At 42.5% G+C, this 18,942-nt stretch overlaps 1 protein-coding gene and 1 long non-coding RNA gene across 2 annotated transcripts; both read left to right on the forward strand.

The window, feature by feature from the left end:
* Positions 1-104: 104 nt before the first annotated feature.
* Positions 105-12,676, forward strand: LOC118560703 (tubulin beta-4B chain-like). Its single transcript, XM_036131986.1, has 7 exons — positions 105-283; positions 519-627; positions 7,814-7,924; positions 8,336-8,580; positions 11,098-11,420; positions 11,510-11,854; positions 11,926-12,676. The coding sequence occupies exons 1-7, from the start codon at positions 227-229 to the stop codon at positions 12,071-12,073; spliced, it is 1,338 nt and encodes a 445-aa protein (XP_035987879.1). The 5' UTR covers positions 105-226; the 3' UTR covers positions 12,074-12,676.
* A 3,168-nt stretch (positions 12,677-15,844) lies between these two features.
* Positions 15,845-17,466, forward strand: LOC118560705. The gene is made up of 2 exons (XR_004929540.1): positions 15,845-15,939; positions 17,340-17,466. It is a non-coding gene; the product is annotated as an uncharacterized LOC118560705 (long non-coding RNA).
* The last annotated feature ends 1,476 nt before the right edge of the window (positions 17,467-18,942 follow it).

The following is an 18,942-nucleotide window of genomic DNA, read 5'->3' on the forward strand; positions in this document are numbered from 1 at the left end:
CCCCCTCCCCCTTAGCCCGCGTTCCAATCAATGTTTTGAAGCCAAGTTACACTGACCAATCAGAAGCCGTTTCTGGGTTGACTGAAATCCTGTTTATCCAATCGCGTTGCGAGTACCATATGTCAACCGTTGGTCAACGTCCCCGCCCTGTCCGTTTGCGGGAGACCTGGTAGCAGAGAAAGCGCAACATCGACAGTTCGTGGAACGACCCTTTACTTGGATAAAAATGAGAGAAATAGTTCACCTGCAGGCTGGCCAATGCGGCAACCAGATTGGAGCGAAGGTTTGAAAATACTTATGTGTAAAAGTGAAGGTTAAATTCGTTGGGACGCCGTGTGAAAAGTTATATTTAGTTTGTGCGGGCTGTTAAACTACCGTTAGCTAGCTAAACAGAAAAAGCTAATGTAGCCGTTAACTAAAGAGTTAACGATAGCCGTTGGTTTATGTTACATTTGGTAAGTCTGGCAGCTCAAATTATTATTCTAATCGGCTTTTTTTCTTTCTTTCTGCGTTTTTAGTTCTGGGAGGTGATCAGTGACGAACACGGCATTGACCCAACCGGGACATACCATGGAGACAGTGACCTGCAGCTGGACCGGATCAACGTATACTACAACGAGGCGTCAGGTTTGTTTCGACGCTGTTTTAATGCGCTGAAGTTTAGTGGAGCTCGAAGTGACTTAATATCGCCTGGAAAAGTTTTTGTACCGTAACCGCCCGCCAGAGGGGCTTCGCATTCTCTACTTTGAATTTAACGACTACTAAGGAACCGTTACCATGACGACCTAGAACCATGCCTACCAGTTGCTAACGGTTTTCTCCATAGACATAATGTAAAAGAGTAGACGCGTCATTGGTCGGGTTCTGCCTATGCTGCGATGCGTCAGGGCGTCCGCCGTCTTAAATGTGGCAAATCTGCAGTTACTCAGTCACTTAAACAGTATCAGAGGGACTTTAATCTCTCAATATACTTTGTATTCGTAGTATTTTTGTTTTTGTAATATTACAAGTTTATTTTCGTATCCCTTTAGCTTCATTCTCCTGAATTTATTCTCCTAAAGAATAAAAATATTTAAAATATTCCAACCTGGCCCTATTACTCCAGGAGTGAAATAATTCTGCAAACTGACTATTCTGGAAATGTTCGCTCTTAATTGTCATAATATGGCGTTTTTCTCATAACATTATCACTTTTGTGTTTGTTTGGGTTTTTTTTTTTTTGCTTTATTGACCTAGGACTTTTTTTTCTCATATTATTAATTTTACCTCTTTAATACTGCCCCAAAAAGTCTGTTCCTAAAGGTTCACATGTGACACAGTTTTATGAAATAATGAAGACCACAATGTTTAGATTTAACAAATTGATCCTTATATTCATAACACATACAAACACAAATATCTCTCTCCCTCTCTCTCTCTCTCTCTCTCCCTCTCTCTCTCTCTCTCTCTCTCTCTCTCTCTCTCTCTCTCTGTGAGTGATGGCGTGTGAGTGAGGAGCTAAGAGTGATTTGCTGGTTTGTTTCAACTTTTCGTAGTTTTTGAGAAAACTATTTCTTTTTTTTCCCCGCTGTGTGTGTTTGTAAGTTGTTACTTTATTATTTTCTGTTGAAAGGGTTGTTTCTTTTTATGTGGTTGTGAGTGTGTGTGTGTGCGTGTGTGGGGAATTGTTTGTGAGGGCAGCGTGCTCTGGGGCACAATGCCGGTGATGGAGGCTGTACCTGCGGAGTTTGAGAAGCTGACTCGCAGACATGCGATCAAGCTTTTCCCCGCGGTGCAGTGCTCGGTGGAGGAGGCCGGGCTGGCTGTGGGAGAGGTGGTTGGGTGTGACTGTGTGAGGTCTGCCTCACGCATGAACGGGGCCATTGTTATGTTTTTAGACAGCACGGCTAAGGTTGGTGAGGTGGTGGAGAGGGGAGTGGTGATCAAAGATACCTTCACTCCCGTCTCCCCTCTCGTTAACCCAGCCACAAAGATAATGATTTCTAACGCCCCCCCCGTTCATTAAAAATGAATTGCTGGGGAAGGAGCTATCTAGATATGGACAACTTGTGTCGCCGATTACGATGGTTTCTTTGGGGTGTAAATCTCCTAAACTGAAACATGTTGTGTGTCATAGAAGACAGGTGTACATGATCCTGAAGGAGAGAAAGACTGATCTGAGCCTGTCTTTCTCGTTTAAAAATTGATAGATTTAATTATGTGGTTTACATTTCCTCAGAAACAATGAAATGTTTTGGTTGTGGGGCGGAGGGGCACCTGATCCGCTCCTGCCCGGAAGGTGGCGGAGCGCGGCGGGCGGCTCCGGGGGGGGATCCGCCCGGTGCTGCTGCGGTAGCTCCGGGGGGGGATCCGCCCGGTGCTGCTGCGGTAGCTCCGGGGGGGGATCCGCCCGGTGCTGCTGCGGTAGCTGCGGGGGGGGGATCCGCCCGGTGCTGCTGCGGTAGCTCCGGTGGGAGATCCGCCCGGTGCTGCTGCGGTAGCTCCGGGGGGGGATCCGCCCGCGGATGCAGCTCCTGCCCCGGTAACAGTGTGGGGCACCCCAGTGGCTGCCGGGAGGCCGGGTTCTCCTGCTCCGGTGGGGCCGCCCGTCGCGGATGATCCTCCCGCGGCGCCGGTCCCTGTGGTTGCGGGGGACCCGGTTCCGGTAGTATGTGCCGAGGCAAAAAGTGAAGCCATGACAGGCGAGCAGAGTGACATGTTTCAAGAAATTATGGAGGAGGATATGTCTGATGACGATCTCCTCAAAATGTCTCAGAAAAGAAAACATTTTGAAGCAGGAAAAAAGAACAGTAAAACAAAGAAAATAAGTGTCCGGATGTCCACAGAGTCAGAGAGTGATTTTCCCCTGACTCAGGAGGACTCTCAGTGTAGATATTCTCCTGAGAAAATAAAAAGTTTCCTAGAACAGACTAAAGGCTCCAGGCTGCCTAACGTAGGGGATTTCTTCCCAGACCTTCAGCTGTTTATCAGGTCAGCCAGGCCTCTCACCAGGAAGAGCAGTGGGGAGGAGGTTTTAACAGATCAGGAAATATACAGACTGAAAAAACTCTTACTGAAGGTAAAAGCTCAAATCGTCAACGATGAAGATGAGTTTTAGATGTTTTCTACCTTTTACTGCTCCTCTTACTGTTATTCTTTTTTTATCCATGTGTGACTTCAATATCAGTACCTTAAACCTGAACGGGGCCAGGTCTGATCTTAAAAGAGCTGCTCTTTTTAAACTGATGGAGACAAAAAGAATCGATGTCATGTTTGTTCAGGAAACTCACAGCACTACAGACAATGAAAGTGACTGGAAAAGGGCTTTTAAAGGGGAGGTGGTTTTAAGTCACAGGTCCAGTCTGAGTGGAGGAGTGGGGATTTTATTTGCTCAGGGTTTTGTACCTTTTTCTATTACTGCTGATGAAGTCGTTCCAGGTTCTTTATTGAAAGTTAAAGCTGTCTTTGAAAATGTGGAACTTGTGTTTTTAAATGTCTATTCTCCCACTAATGCGGTGGACAGGGTAGCTTTTTTAAACAATCTAAGCGACTGTGTCAAGAACTGTGAGGATGATGGTTTTATGTTTTTGGGGGGTGATTTTAACTGCACAGAAAATCCAACCCTAGACAGGAACCATCCTGAACCACATCCTCCTTCATCTCACACACTCAGACAGCTGATGGGGAACCATGAGCTGAGTGATGTGTGGAGGGTTTTTAACAGTCAGCAGAGACAGTACACCTGGAGCCACAGCAGGGAGGGGGTTCTATCTCTGGCCAGACTGGACCGCTTTTATTGTTTTAAACACCACTTGAATATTTTTAAGAGGTGTTTTATTCAGCCTGTGGGTTGTAGTGACCATTTTTTGGTCTCTTGTCGTGTTTTTATCAAAAACACCCGTTTAAAGAGCGCTTATTGGCATTTTAACACGGGCCTTTTAAATGACCAGGCTTTTAGAACTGCTTTTAAGCTTTTTTGGGAATCCCACAGAGAGAGCAGGCCTGCCTTTACCAACATACAACAGTGGTGGGATTTTGGTAAAACACAGATAAAACAGCTCTGCCAGCAGTTCACTCGCGGTGTCACTACAAACTTAACTCGGTCCATGAAAGATCTGGAGACGCAGGTGGTGGAGCTGCAGGCTTTAGCAGACTCTACAGCAAATCGAGGGCTATTAGATTCCCTCAAGTCAAAAAAATCGGCCATAGCCAACCTGTTGGGCGTCTCAGCACAGGGGGCGCTGGTCAGGTCTAGGTTTATGAATATTACACAGATGGACGCCCCATCGCGCTTCTTCTTTGGGCTGGAGCGGAAAAATGGACAAAGGAAAACCATCCATTCTTTACGAACTGGTAGCGGCTCCGAAGTCTCAGACTCATCTGAGATCAGGAAGTGTGCTGCCGAGTTTTATGGAGACCTGTATAAGAGTGAGTGGACCCATGATCCAGATGTGCACAGCAGCTTCCTCAGCGGTCTCCCTCAGGTCAGTGAGGCTGACAACAGCAAGCTGGCAGCAGAGGTGACGCTGCAGGAGCTCCACACTGCCACCATGAGCCTGCAGAGCGGCAGAGCTCCAGGTATGGACGGCCTTCCTGCTGACTTTTACAAGTCTTTCTGGTCTATAATAGGACCAGATTTACTAGAGGTGATCAGTGAAGGCCTAAAGACCGGCAGACTGCCCCTGAGCTGCAGGAGGGCGGCGATAACCCTGCTGCCTAAAAAGGGAGACCTGCAGGAGCTGAAGAACTGGAGGCCGGTCTCATTGCTGTGCACGGATTATAAGATCCTGTCCAAAGCTCTGGCCCTTAGACTAAGGGAGGTGATGGCGTCCATCATCCACCCTGACCAGACCTACTGTGTGCCCGGCAGGCTCATCAGTGACAACGTCACTTTAATTCGAGACATTTTGGAGCTCTCCAGTTCATTGGGCATAGAGGTTGGTCTGATTTCAATAGACCAAGAAAAGGCTTTTGACCGGGTTGAACACCAGTACTTGTGGCAGACTCTCGCTGCTTTTGGGTTCAACCATGGTTTCATAGCCATGGTCCGAGCTCTCTATAGTGACATTGCGAGTGTTCTGAAAATTAACGGTGGGCTGAGTGCACCATTTGGGATCCAGAGAGGGGTAAGGCAGGGCTGCTCTCTCTCTGGGATGCTATATTCGGTAGCCATCGAGCCTCTGCTCCACAAACTTAGAGCTACACTTACAGGTGTGGTTTTCCCCCAGTGTCCCGTGTCTTTTAAACTGTCTGTGTACGCTGATGATCTCGTTGTTTTAGTTAATTCACAACGAGATATTGACATTTTAGCTGACACTGTGAAGGATTTTGGTTTTATCTCATCTGCCAGAGTGAACTGGGGTAAAAGCGAGGCTCTGATGGCGGGAGGGGAGCTGGGGGGCTGGCTCAGGCTGCCCGGTGGCCTACAGTGGAAAAAAAGGAGGTTTCAAATATCTTGGAGTCTTTCTGGGGGATGAGAACTACACAAATAAAAACTGGAACCTTGTCCTGGAGCAGGTCAAAGGTCGGCTGGGGAAGTGGAGGTGGCTACTCCCAAAAATGTCCTACAGAGGCCGAACCTTAATAGCCAATAACCTGGTCTCATCCTCTTTGTGGCACCGGCTGGCTTGTGTTGATCCTCCAGTTACTCTCCTGTCAAAAGTTCAGTCAGTTTTAGTTGATTTCATTTGGGACAAGTTGCACTGGGTCCCACAGGGTGTCCTGTTTTTACCTAAAGAGGAGGGGGGGCAGGGCCTGGTCCATCTGGCCAGCAGGGGCGCAGCTTTCCGCCTCCAGTTTATCCAGAGACTACTGACCGGACCAAAGGATACTCTGTGGAGACCCTTGTCCCGCTGCATTCTGCAGGGTTTTAAAGGCCTGGGTCAGGATTTTAATTTGTTTTTAATGAACGTACCGAACATGAGCACATCTACTCTGCCTGCTTTTTATAAAAGTGTTTTTAGAGTGTGGAACCTGCTGAGGAAAGAGAGGAGGGGGCAGGTGGACTCCCTGTACTGGATCCTCCAGGAGCCGGTCCTTTGGGGGACCCGTCTGGACCTTCCCAGTTGGGCAGGTCAGAGTCTGTCTACAAGACTGCAGACTGCGGGGATTGTTACTCTGGGGCAGGTGGTGGCGCTGACTGGACCCCGGATGGACGATCCCTCTGGACTCGCTGCCCGGCTGGGACTGACGTCAGTGAGGGTCACACAGAAACTCACAGAACACTGGAAACAGAGACTCACAGGACACGAACGCCTGCTTCTAAACTCCGCTTCCAATCAAACAGTGACTGATGACCATCCTTTTCCTGCCATTTCCCTGGCACCGGATTTTAAAGACTGCTCTGGGATTTTAATGGAATATACACACCTCGCACCACTGGATGGTACCACAGGAAAAACATTTTACCGAATATTGGTGAAAGCAATTAACCAGAAAAAACTAGACAAGAGACCTGACACGCCATGGAGGAGATATCTGCAGCTGGCTCCTGCAGTCAGACCTGAGTGGAGGTCCTTCTACAAACCTCCACTCTCAAAAAGACATGCAGACATCCATTGGAGAGTCCTCCATGGGGTTATTGCAGTGAACTCTTTTGTGTCCACTATAAACCCAGCAGTAGAAGGCAAGTGTCCCTACTGCGACAAAAGAGAAACCGTGTTTCACTGTTTTTATGAGTGTCTTCGTCTTTTACCCTTGTTTCTGTTTTTACAATCTGTTTTCACCAAATGTGGAGAGGTTTTTACCAAGCAGTTATTTATTCTAGGTTTTAAATACACACGCCAGCACAAGAACAAGTGCCAGCTTTTAAACTTTGTTTTAGGGCAGGCCAAGATGGCGGTGTATTTTAGCCGGAGGAGGAAGGTGGAGGATGGTTTTACTGTTGAACCTGTCACTGTGTGTACAAATATGATGAAGTCCAGACTCCTTATTGATTTTAATTATTACAAAGCAGCAGGAGATCTGGACTCATTCCAGCAGGTTTGGTGTTTTAATCAGGTGTTATGTTGGGTGGAAAACCACACACTGCAGTTTGGAGATGTGCTCATGTGAATTAAGTATTTATTTATTCATTTATTTATTTACTCTGAGGAGTAAGGTTGTATAAATATGTCATGATCAAATGATTGTTTGGAAATGAACGGAAAATAAAGTTGATTTAAAAATCAAAAAAAAAAAAAAAATCTCTCTCTCTCTCTCTCTCTCTCTCTCTCTCTACATATATATATATATATATATATATATATATAGATATAGTATATATATATATATATATATATATATATATATATATATATATATATATATATATATATATATATATATATATATATATATAGCCTGTGTTACCACGCTGCAGCTTTAGTGTGTCCTGTTTTGCAGAATGGTGCAGCCTTAGTTTATGGAAGGCAGATACAAGTAGTGAAATCAGCCAGAATACATTTCCATGCAGCATAGGATTTAGGCATCTTCTCTGATTCACGTTCACAATAACAGAACTCAACTTTTTTCTGCCACATACAATATGGCGGGTGACGTTGACGTGGGAACCTGCGCCTTATGACGCGTCTACGTATATATGTCTGTGGTTTTCTCCTCAATGTTGACTTGGTTGGCTTTTTTGCAATTACAGTTGATGGGGAAAATGGTACGTGATTCTTGTCCCGCAAACCATTTAGAATTAATATCTGCATAGATTTTAATTTCATATTTTTCTTTGTACCCCCAGAAACTTTCTAGACTTTTTTATTTTTTTAAATAAACACTCCTGTCCAACTCTCTTGTCAAAAAGACAAGGCCATTTTTATGTTGTGTACTCCTCCACTAATCCTAGGTGGAAAGTATGTCCCCCGTGCTGTGCTGGTGGACTTGGAGCCAGGCACTATGGACTCTGTGAGGTCTGGTCCGTTTGGGCAGGTGTTTAGACCTGACAATTTTGTTTTTGGTGAGTATATTACTGTAAGCATTTTATTTTGAATCACAATATAGGGTGGCTACACAAAACTGAAACATTAATGCAACTATGAATTCCTCAACGTTTCCTACATAAAAAAGTTTCAACCAGTTAGGCTGATAGACCATGCTGGATAAAACCTTTACATTAACGCGAAGACATGCTGTTGATTTACACATAAAACCCACCAGTAGACCGCAACTAAGGGCTACTATAACCATTACATTTGTTTGAAAGAATATATCCCAAATTACGAAATGTGGAAAACTGATGCAAATCTGTAATAGATGTGATTAACTAAAACTACTATTCATGGAAGCCCTTTAAACCGTCTTCTCAATGAACTCTTTCTGATTTGTTGTAAAGTAAGCTGACTTTTCTTTTTGGTATTTTGTGTAACAGGCCAGAGTGGTGCTGGTAACAACTGGGCTAAAGGCCACTACACCGAAGGAGCTGAGCTAGTGGACTCGGTTCTGGATGTGGTGAGAAAGGAGGCTGAGAGCTGCGACTGTCTGCAGGGATTCCAGCTCACCCATTCCCTCGGAGGAGGCACAGGCTCCGGCATGGGCACGCTCCTAATCAGCAAGATCCGAGAGGAGTACCCAGACCGCATCATGAACACTTTTAGCGTCGTGCCTTCACCTAAGGTTTATATCATGCATTCAAATATGTTCAGATATAATGCTGGGCCTAATAGCTGCTTCCTCCTAATGTTAAAGTAGGTTCCATAGTCATGCAGGGTTTCCGCGGGGCATTGAAAGTCATTAAAAGTCATTAAATGAAATGTTTTAAAATTAAGGCCTTAATTGGCATTAAAAGTCATTAAATGTGATTATCTGTGGCATTAAAAATAGCTTTTTTTTCTAAAACAAATACGGTCATAAAAACAGTTTCGTCAGATATATTATCAGATATAACTGATTCCGCTTTGTGCGCGGAACTGCTTCCGGTTGATCGTAAAGCCGTATGTTTACAATGTTCGGCAAAGATGCTCGAGGCGGAGAAAGAGCTGGAGAATGGGGAAAATGCTAAAAGTGGATGGAAAACATGGCCGCAGCCTGTCGATGGTAAGGATGATGAAGGATTTTGCTGTGTGTGTAAAAAATAAAATAAAAAATAAGATGCACAATGGGTGTCAATGCTTCACGATCTCATTTGAAGTCGGACAGTGTATTTCAGGGTGTATGCGGCGCATACCCACTTATTTCTCAGTCAGCATTTTTCGGGAGCGATATTTGTGTCTTTTGTTTGAGCGCGCAGTGAGACAGGTATTCAGCGTTTAAACATCACGCGCGCGCTCAAAACTGATAACCTTTTCTCAATCCACTATCCTCGCTCGCGTTCGGTTCCGTGTCTGCCCGTGACATGATACTTCCACGCTCACCATCAGCTGTGCGCGGCTCGCTAGATTCTGTGCGCTCTGACTTAAAAAAAAACTGTCCACCTCATCAGCCAATCACAGACAGGTTTCTTTCCATCCAATCAGAGTAGGGCTTGCAAATACTGCATTCAAATGGATTAAATGAAAATGCTGCAGCTTTTGGCAGAAATTAATAAACATAACGGTGGGATTTAAGAAAAAAAAAAAAAAAAAAAAACAACAACCAATAAACAGTTTCATATTTTAGCCTAAAATATTTAGTTTGGAATAATTCCTTGAGTTACTAAATGAGGTATGAAAAATCTTTTTGTCTCTTTTCTTTCCAGCTTCTGGGTGATGATACAAAAGTTTCTTGTGATCATTATCATCATCATTATTTAAAGAGCACTTTAACACGAGGTAAAACAAAATACCATCTAATAAAATTACTTGAGTAAAGACTCAACAGTTTAAAACAACAACAACAATAATAATAAGCTGTTTAAAACCTTAAAAACAAACAGATGTTCTTTAAACTGAACTCTAAGATAAACAGGTAACCATTGAAGGGAGGCCAGGATCGGGTAATGTGCTTTATTTTATGTTTTTCCATTAAAATGTGTACAGCAACATTTGAACCAGCTGTAGACATCTGAGTGAGGACTGACCAATTCAGAGATAAAGAGAATTATTAATCCAGCCATGATGAAATGAAGGCTTGGAGTAGTGTTTCCATATTTATGCCTTGAAAGAATAGGTTTCACCTTTGCTTTGTTCCTTACATGATAAAAATGACTTAACTGAGGTCCTTTTTGGCTGTCAAGTTTAAAATCACCGTCCATTTTAAAATCGAGGGGCTAAGCATTCATTGTCAGGGTGTCTAAATCAACAGGATCAACAGTTCTTTGGGTGTTTCAGCTGGTATATTTGACAATTCATGATTTGCAAAGACAAAGTGATTTGAGTTTTGATGTTCTCGTTATTAACTTTAGCTCTTTCTATAGATTATCTTTCTCATTCAATTAAGGACTTTCCATATGCCTTATCATCTAGGTCTATATTAAAAAACCTACAGTAAAGTAATGAAATGTTGATTTTGGATGTAGTGTAGAAATTCCTTGAATATAAACCAAAGAAAATTGTACGTTACCTGCCAGAAGCTGGGTAAAATCTTTAAAAAAAGAGACAACAGTATTTTCACGCCTCACGTAGTAGCTCAAGGAAATATTTTAATCTAAATGTTTTAGGCTAAATTATTTAGGCAAAAATGAGTAAACCCTAGTGATGGATTTTTGGGTAAACTAAATAGAGCAGTGTTACATGTCATTGTTTCTAAAACAGCATTTTTGCGTCTAAAAGGCAAACAATGAGAGTATAGCCACTTCTCCAGGGACCACTGCGGACAGCCACAGATCAGCTGCAAGGAGCAGACAGCAGCTAACAATGTCAAGTTACTTTTCTGTACCCAACGCAGTCATGTCCACATTAGCTATCGCAAACAGCGCAGCAGCAGCTGGAGCAAGCTCTACCGCCACTAACGTCCGGGAAATCAGATGATCTGTGATCAACATTTGGATCCAATGCAACACTGCATGTGGAGGTGTTCTGTTGTCTGAACACAGCCATCAACAAGTTCTCTCTCATTTATTATATATATATATATATATATGGGTACTTGTTGATGGCATTAAATTTATTTCTACGAGCATTAAAAGAGCATTAAAAAGCATTAAATTAGGGTTACTCATTCCTGTATAAACCCTGTCATGGTTTCCTTTGTTTTCCTTTGTTTTCCCCCTAACAGGTGTCGGACACTGTGGTGGAGCCCTATAATGCCACCCTGTCTGTCCACCAGCTGGTCGAGAACACTGACGAGACCTTCTGCATTGACAACGAGGCTCTGTACGACATCTGCTTCCGTACATTAAAGCTGACCACACCCACCTACGGTGATCTAAACCACCTGGTCTCAGCCACCATGAGCGGCGTAACCACCTGTTTGCGCTTCCCTGGTCAGCTCAACGCCGATCTGAGGAAACTGGCCGTCAACATGGTGCCGTTCCCCAGATTGCACTTCTTCATGCCAGGCTTTGCCCCACTGACGAGCCGAGGCAGCCAGCAGTACAGGTAGAGGCGGCTCTCAAATCCACCTTTTTGATCTTGTTAACACGTGCTGAAAAAAATCCTAATTTCATCTGAATGTCTGTCTTTTCAAGGGCTCTGACAGTTCCTGAACTCACCATGCAGATGTTTGATGCCAAAAACATGATGGCAGCTTGTGATCCACGCCACGGGCGCTACCTCACAGTAGCTGCCATCTTCCGAGGCCGGATGTCAATGAAAGAAGTGGATGAGCAGATGCTGAACGTGCAGAACAAGAACAGCAGCTACTTCGTCGAGTGGATCCCAAACAACGTGAAGACGGCAGTCTGTGACATCCCACCGCGTGGCCTCAAGATGGCCGCCACTTTCATTGGAAACAGCACAGCCATTCAGGAGCTGTTCAAGCGCATCTCTGAGCAGTTCACCGCCATGTTCCGCCGCAAAGCTTTTCTCCACTGGTGAGCAGAGCACAGCGAGCCACGTTGGTGTGCCGGGGCGTTGTGTAGATCCTAAAGTTGTGTTGTCACAGGTACACCGGCGAGGGCATGGACGAGATGGAGTTCACCGAGGCTGAGAGCAACATGAACGACCTGGTGTCCGAGTACCAGCAGTATCAGGAGGCCACCGCAGAAGAAGAGGGAGAGTTTGAAGAAGAGGGTGACGAAGACATGGCCTAAGCAGCGTCTTTGTTTAGGCGTAGCCAATAAGCAGATGTCGGCTTTTCTTGCTTTAATCCAAGTTTCAAAACACTGACAAGTGTAATGGATAGCGACAGTTCTACTGGTTTTGAAAGGTTTTTCTCAGGCTTTGTTGAAAACATGTTAAATATTAAAACTGGCACTTGGAGCAGCTTGAATGTTTTGCTTTATAGGAGTTTTTACCTGCGAGGTTTTTCTTTGGTTCCTACATCATTTTAAAATGATCCTTGTAGTTGAGGCTGCTTCCACAAGTCATTGCTTTGTTCAAGTCCTTTTTGTGTTTATATTATTATAGTTTCTTAATTTTTTAGTGGGACTGGGAAAAAGAAGATTTAAAAAAAAAAGTTCTAAAAGTTGTAACTCCAGTCGGGCTTACATTGATCGTTCTCTTTCTTTAAAGCTACTACCGTGGTCACTTATTTCTATTACTGTGACAAGTTGGTCCATCTTGTAAGTTTCTGTCTCAGACAGTCCAGATGGTTTTATGGGTTACACTGACTAGCAGTAAAGTGCTAACCCTTTTTAACAGTTACTGCTTTTTCTGGTTTGTTTATAAGTATTAAATAAAGATTTCTAACTTGCTGCTATGCTGGATTATTGTTCCCGCCAGTCACAGGTTTGTTGTTACAATTCAATCTCAAGGGTTCTAACGCCATCTACTTTTATTGACCCAATACTTAAATTTAATAACATGATGTCCAGTCTGTGACAAGATAATAAGATCAGTTTCTGATTGGCTTAAAGGCTCCTTTTTAGATGAGGGACCTGCTAGTTTGTCAGGGCATTCCTCTGGAAGCATTTGAAGGTAATTTATCCAGATACTCCAAATTAACTTTATAGGAAAAGGAACTTGGCTCAGACTGAACAGATTTGTTTGCAGCCATGTATCCATCCATGTTCCTCTAGATTTTAACATTTATAGTGAGGTCTTATATCATGGTAGTTTTAGAAAATTCAATCTGAGAAAATGTTAGACATTTTGAGTTGGGTTACAAGACCTAGATTTAATTAAAAGTAAATTATTTCCAGCAAAGCCTGATAGTGTTCTTTACATGGACAGCAAATTCAACACAACCACTTATTACAAACTACTTATTATTACAGACTATTTCTTACAAACATCCCTTCAAAAAAAGATGAAAGCTCAAGTCTTGACACATTTACCTAGAGGCACAAGACAAGTATTTTATTTTTTTGATTTTTATGCAGGGACAATTCTAACTCCACAAACTATGTTCTAACTCAGGGGTTCCCAAAGCATACATCCTATCAGAATATTACTTTTAACCCCACTAAGAATATAATAATGCACCGAAACAATTTGTTATAATAGCTAAAGTTTTAAAGTTTTCAGCAAAAAAAAAAAAAAAGAACTGAAAATTAGTTCAATATTTAGCGATTTATAGTTGATTAAAATTGATTCTGCGCCTTGTCAACACTTTACACTGAGTAGAGCTGTCGACCGCCCCAAGATGGCGCCCCCAAATCTCGTCAGCGCACATAGGCGAAAGCGGTTATGCGGGGTCTACTCTGTCTATGGCACTATGGGGACCATAGACATATATAAAGAGTAGACCCCGCATCGACCCCTCTCGCCTATAGGCGCTGACGAGATTTTGGGGCGCCATCTTGGGGCGGTCGACAACTCCGCTAAGTCTAATGTGTTAACCAGGTGCAGAATCAATTTTAATCAACTATAACTCGTTTAATGTTGAACTAATTTTCACATTTGTTTTGCTTAAAACTTTAAAACTATAGCTATTATAACAAATGGTCCAATGCGTTTAAATAATCTTAGTGGGGTTAAAAGTAATAGAATATTCTGACATGATGTATGTATGTTTCAAAACACAGCCACGAACACATTTTTTATAATTTTTTTATTGCTATATAAACAAACACATTTGTACATGTACATATGTACATATACTTCCCAAAAAGAACCCGTGATGGGCGAAATCTGTAAAGTAGAAACCTTTATTTATTTTTTTACAATTATTATATACAATGAAATACACTATAGTATATTGAAACCATAGAACAAAACCTTTTTACCGGCCCAAGCGTTTGTTTAACAAATGAAAGTACTATATAAACGTTTTTTTATTATTATTTACAAATAAGCTGTAAAATAATAATTTTAATCAATACGAAACTGAAGGCTTCAAATTGTGGAGATCAGCGCGGCCCACCGCGACCCGAGTCATTGGATTAGAACGGGAGAAAATGAAAAATTAATATAAAAAAAATACAAAGTACAGTAGGACAAATAGTGACTCGTGTGTATTTCACTGCTCTTTTGACTGAGGCGCTGCATCCGTGACTCCGGTCTGTAGCGTTTTTTTTCTTCTAAAGCCCGCGGTGCAGGTGAGGGTTTTTTTTCGGGAGAAGAACACATTTTTATCGGTAGTTGTCACTATTTTTTCTTCTGGGCAAAAAGATTCTTATAAACCGACACGCCACCCGATGAGAACTGTAATGAACGGCTCATCAATGCAAATCCGTGAAGCAGCGAGACCGTGAAAGGTGAACCGCAAATATAGCGAGATTTCAAGATAGATATATATATATATATATATAGATAGAGAAGAGAGATAGAGATTAGGAGATAGAGAGGAGAGAGTAGAGGAGATAGGAGAGAGAGAGAGAGAGAGAGATAGAGGAGAGAAGAGATAGAGAGAGAGAGAGAGAGATAGGAGAAGAGAGAGAGGATGAGAGAAGAGATAGAGAGATAGGAGATAGAGAGAGAGATAGAGAGATAGATAGGAGATAGTAGAGATAGCGAGAGATAGAGATAGAGAAGAGAACCAGATAGATATAGAGGAGAGCTAGAGATAGAGGAGAGAGAGAGAGGAGAAGATAGAGAGGAGAGGAGATAGAGAGGAGAGAAGAGGAGAGAGAGAGAGAGAGAGAGGATATAGAGATAGAGATAGAGGAGATAGATAGATAGGATATAGATAGAGAGAGAGAATGAGATAAGAAGAGAGATAGAGATAGAGATAGAGATGAGATAGATAGAGAGAGAGAGAGATAGAGAGAGGAGGAGATATAGGAGAGATAGAGAGATAGCTAGAGGGAGATATAGATATATATATCATGAGATATATATAGAGATGAGAGATAGATATAGTACTAGATATGAGTATATGATCGAGATAGGATATAGGAGATTATAGATAGAGAGATAGGATAACTATATATATAGAATAGATATATATAGTATATAGAGATATATATATGATATATATGATATATAGATATATATAGAATGAATATATATATATTATATATATATATATATATGATAATAGAATATATGAGATATATATATATATATATGATATATAGATATGATATATATTATATGAGAATAGATATATAGATAGTATATATATATATTATATATATATATTATATATTATATATTATATATATATGCTGTTATTCACTAATGTCTAACAACAACTGTATCTCCTATAGAAAACTTACATTCTGATCAAAAATATAAAACAATGTCTTTTCATCTTGCTTGTGAAAGTTTATCCCTCGAGCCCTGACATAAATAGTCCCTCGATTTAAACAAAAATGAGCCGCACAGTGCTGAGGCATCATTAGTGTGTCAGCTTGAATCAGCAGGATTAGGTATCAAGTCGACCGCCCCAAGGTGGCGCCCGTAATTCCTGCGCAGCGACAGTCAATGCGGGGTCTACTCTTATATTATGTCTATGATGGGGACAACCGGACGTCGCGGGAGTTGAGAAGAAGAAGACGGCAACGTCATGACGCAATGAAGGGGCGACGAGTGCTCGGATTGTTTCTTCAAATCGTGGCCAGACGGAACCCAGGTTGATATTTTTTTTACAGGCAAGGTGGCGTTTAACGACGTCTATTTTGAACTCGTGCTCTGCTTTTTCGCGCTTGTTGCAAACGTTTGTTTCCCTGAATCCGGAGTCGCGGCTCCTTCTCGTCCATACGCTCTCTCACTTCCCTCTGAAAATGTCGGAAATTGGCGCTTTGTGTTTTGTCTGCGGCTAGCCCACTCGGCTAGCTGCAGGGAAACGGGGGGAAACTTGTGCAAAACTTTGTGAAATGTGACACCACAGTTCAAGTATTAGTTCGCCGGTGATTTCTAGGGCGCAATAGACGCGGACCTGCTTCGTTCGTCCGACGCGCCGTGTGTGCTAATCTTGATTACGGTGGTAGTGTTAATTACTGTCTTTACAGCAATTGTTAGTTTCTGCCGTCACTGATTGGGATGCTAGGCACTAGCGAGTGGGCTTGAGAGGAAACCGACAACAACAACATCATCCTCGGATGGTAACGTTTCGCTGCTATGTTGCCGGGCGTTTTGCTAATGTGTTGTTTTTATTGATCGTTTTGTCGGTCAGTTGTCATTTCCATCGTGTTTATATTTTTATTTTTTTATTTTTTTGACAAAACGTCACCATAGCAACTAGAGACACACGTGAATCTCTGTGAATTAGAAATTAACCCAACAGTTCATTTAGTTCAGTGATTCAGTTCAAACAGTGAAACTTGACGTCGTTCAGTAAGCATAATGAGACATGCTTCAAACTTGTTTAAAAAAAACAGATCATTATTTCTTCACAGCTAATAAAATCCCCAAATTAAGTTTTTCATGAAGCTAGTATATTGCACATGACAAATAGAGAACCCCCCCCCCCCCCCCCAAAAAAAAAAAAACATTTTCAGTACATACATTCTATAAGGTACTGTGATAAAGATTGTTTAGCCAAATGGGGAGAGCTTTGTAGCATTCACGTGATAAAGAGCCATAATTTAATAGTTTATGGAAATTTATGGCTACAAATTATGGCATAGAGCTATAACTTGTAGCATAGCTGATGGTTGGAGAGTTTTTTTTGTCATTCATACTAAAGCACAAAAGAGTGAAAGAATGTAATAAACCCGTACTTTTTAAATCATCTTTATAACGTGCTGTACAAGTGGAAATATAATAATGATAAAAGCTAATTGTATAAACCCCCTTTTGGAAAGATGGTGGATTTTGGTTCTTTTTTTTTTCAGGATCACTAAGATGTTATAAAGGATAAAAGTTGTATTTAAATTAATCTGATACGAAGCTCTGATCAGTTTGAGCACAATGCCATCTTAAATGTATACAGTCATTATTTATCTGTGTTTATCTGCCAAATGGAGAGTTAAACTGCAAACTGTGTAAATTTGCTTAATGAGTTCTCTTCTGCTTTTTCTCTCTGCCTAGGACACCTCGGTCATGCTGTGAACCCGAGCAGCCGTTTCCTCCTGCCCCGCGCCTCTCTCCTATCTAAATTATTTTGACGGATGACACGCGGAGGACAGCGGAAGATGTAAAAGGAGAAGCCAACTATCTGTAAACCAGCAAGCGGCAAAGGGAGGCGGAGGACAGCAGTGCTGAGAGAGAGCGGGGGCATTGGGGATGGGGTTAAAGAGCCAAAGGCGGACGTCATGGTTCACAGCAACTCTAACTCCCCAATGACAACACCATCTACCTCGCTTCACCGGACTGTTTGTTCTAAAGCACCTCTTTTGGTGTCGTGTCCCAGAGGTTGCTGCGGAACAGGACCTAAACCGGACCTCCGCAGACCCGACTTCCCATTCCGAGTCCACGCAGACTCCTTCTCAGACTCCTGCTGACGCCCCTCGCCATGTTGCAAAAGGATCCGGCGCTAAATCGAGCTCCGCACCCAGCAGGGCCCCACACACCGGCACCAACCTCCACTCAGGACCAACTCAACGGCCGTCGGTCAGGCAGGAAAAGGGACGCCTAAGGCCTGCGATTGCTGCGGCCCAACAGCAGGGGGCACAATGTTGAAACCTCGGGCAGAAGTAAGGGAAAGGCTCGAGGGAGGGGAGCAGGCGGAGACCTCGCGGACACCCCTCAAAGAAAGCCACCCAAGCTGACGGCTATCAGGAACTTTAAGTTGACTGTGGAAAATGTACAGGAATCAGAAGATGAGGGTAACAGAAAAACAAAACAGGAATAGAACACAGACCACATAACAAAGGCAAGGCATATACTATTACAATACATTTATTAAGTGCAAAATACACAAATACATATGCAAATCAAATAAATGATTGAAAAACTGAAGAATATTCGAAATCAAATACATTTCTATACTCCTACATGTGTTTATAGCTGTTTTTTCTATGTACTTAAAAAAATGTGTTAGTTATTTATTTGCCTAACCACAACTGGGAAACACTTTTGCCATTAAATAAAGAAAAGAAATATCATTGCTATTTTTTTTACGTATTTCTGTTTTTTCACTTTTAGAATATGCAATATTTACGAAAATACAAAGATATACAAAAAGAAACCCCGTCCCGAAAACCCCCCCAAAGAATACAAACGTCAGAAAGACGAAATATTGCCTTCTCGAAAGTTGTTATGTTCACGCATGCGCAAATGAGCTGTTGACTTGCAGCAAGAAGGTCCTGGGTTCGAGTGCCCCTGCCCTGGGTCTTTCTGCATGGAGTTTGCATGTTTCTCCCTGTGCATGCGTGGGTTCTCTCCGGGTACTCCGGCTTCAGAGCAAAAACATGACTGTTAGGTTAATTGGCCTTCTCCAAATTGTCCCTTAGGTGTGAGTGTGTGCGAGAATGGTTGTTTGTCCTGTTTGTCTTTGTGTTGCCCTGCGACAGACTGGCGACCTGTCCAGGATGTGACCCCGCCTCTCGCCCAGTGAACGCTGGAGATAGGCACCAGCAACCCCCGCGACCCCATGAGGGATAAAGCGGTTTGGAAAATTGATGGATGATGGATGGATAAAATAATATATGAACGTATTATGGGAATAACAAAGAATCAAAAACATGCAAAT

Source organism: Fundulus heteroclitus, unplaced genomic scaffold, assembly GCF_011125445.2.
Source record: "Fundulus heteroclitus isolate FHET01 unplaced genomic scaffold, MU-UCD_Fhet_4.1 scaffold_460, whole genome shotgun sequence".
NCBI classification, from domain to species: Eukaryota; Metazoa; Chordata; class Actinopteri; order Cyprinodontiformes; family Fundulidae; genus Fundulus; species Fundulus heteroclitus.

Bases quoted from the DNA above. Each gene is read 5' to 3' on its own strand.
- LOC118560703 (XM_036131986.1), top strand. From the start codon at position 227: ATGAGAGAAATAGTTCACCTGCAGGCTGGCCAATGCGGCAACCAGATT. The intron at 628-7,813 runs GTTTGTTTCGAC...CACTAATCCTAG, and splicing joins ATACTACAACGAGGCGTCAG to GTGGAAAGTATGTCCCCCGT. The intron at 8,581-11,097 runs GTTTATATCATG...TCCCCCTAACAG, and splicing joins GCGTCGTGCCTTCACCTAAG to GTGTCGGACACTGTGGTGGA.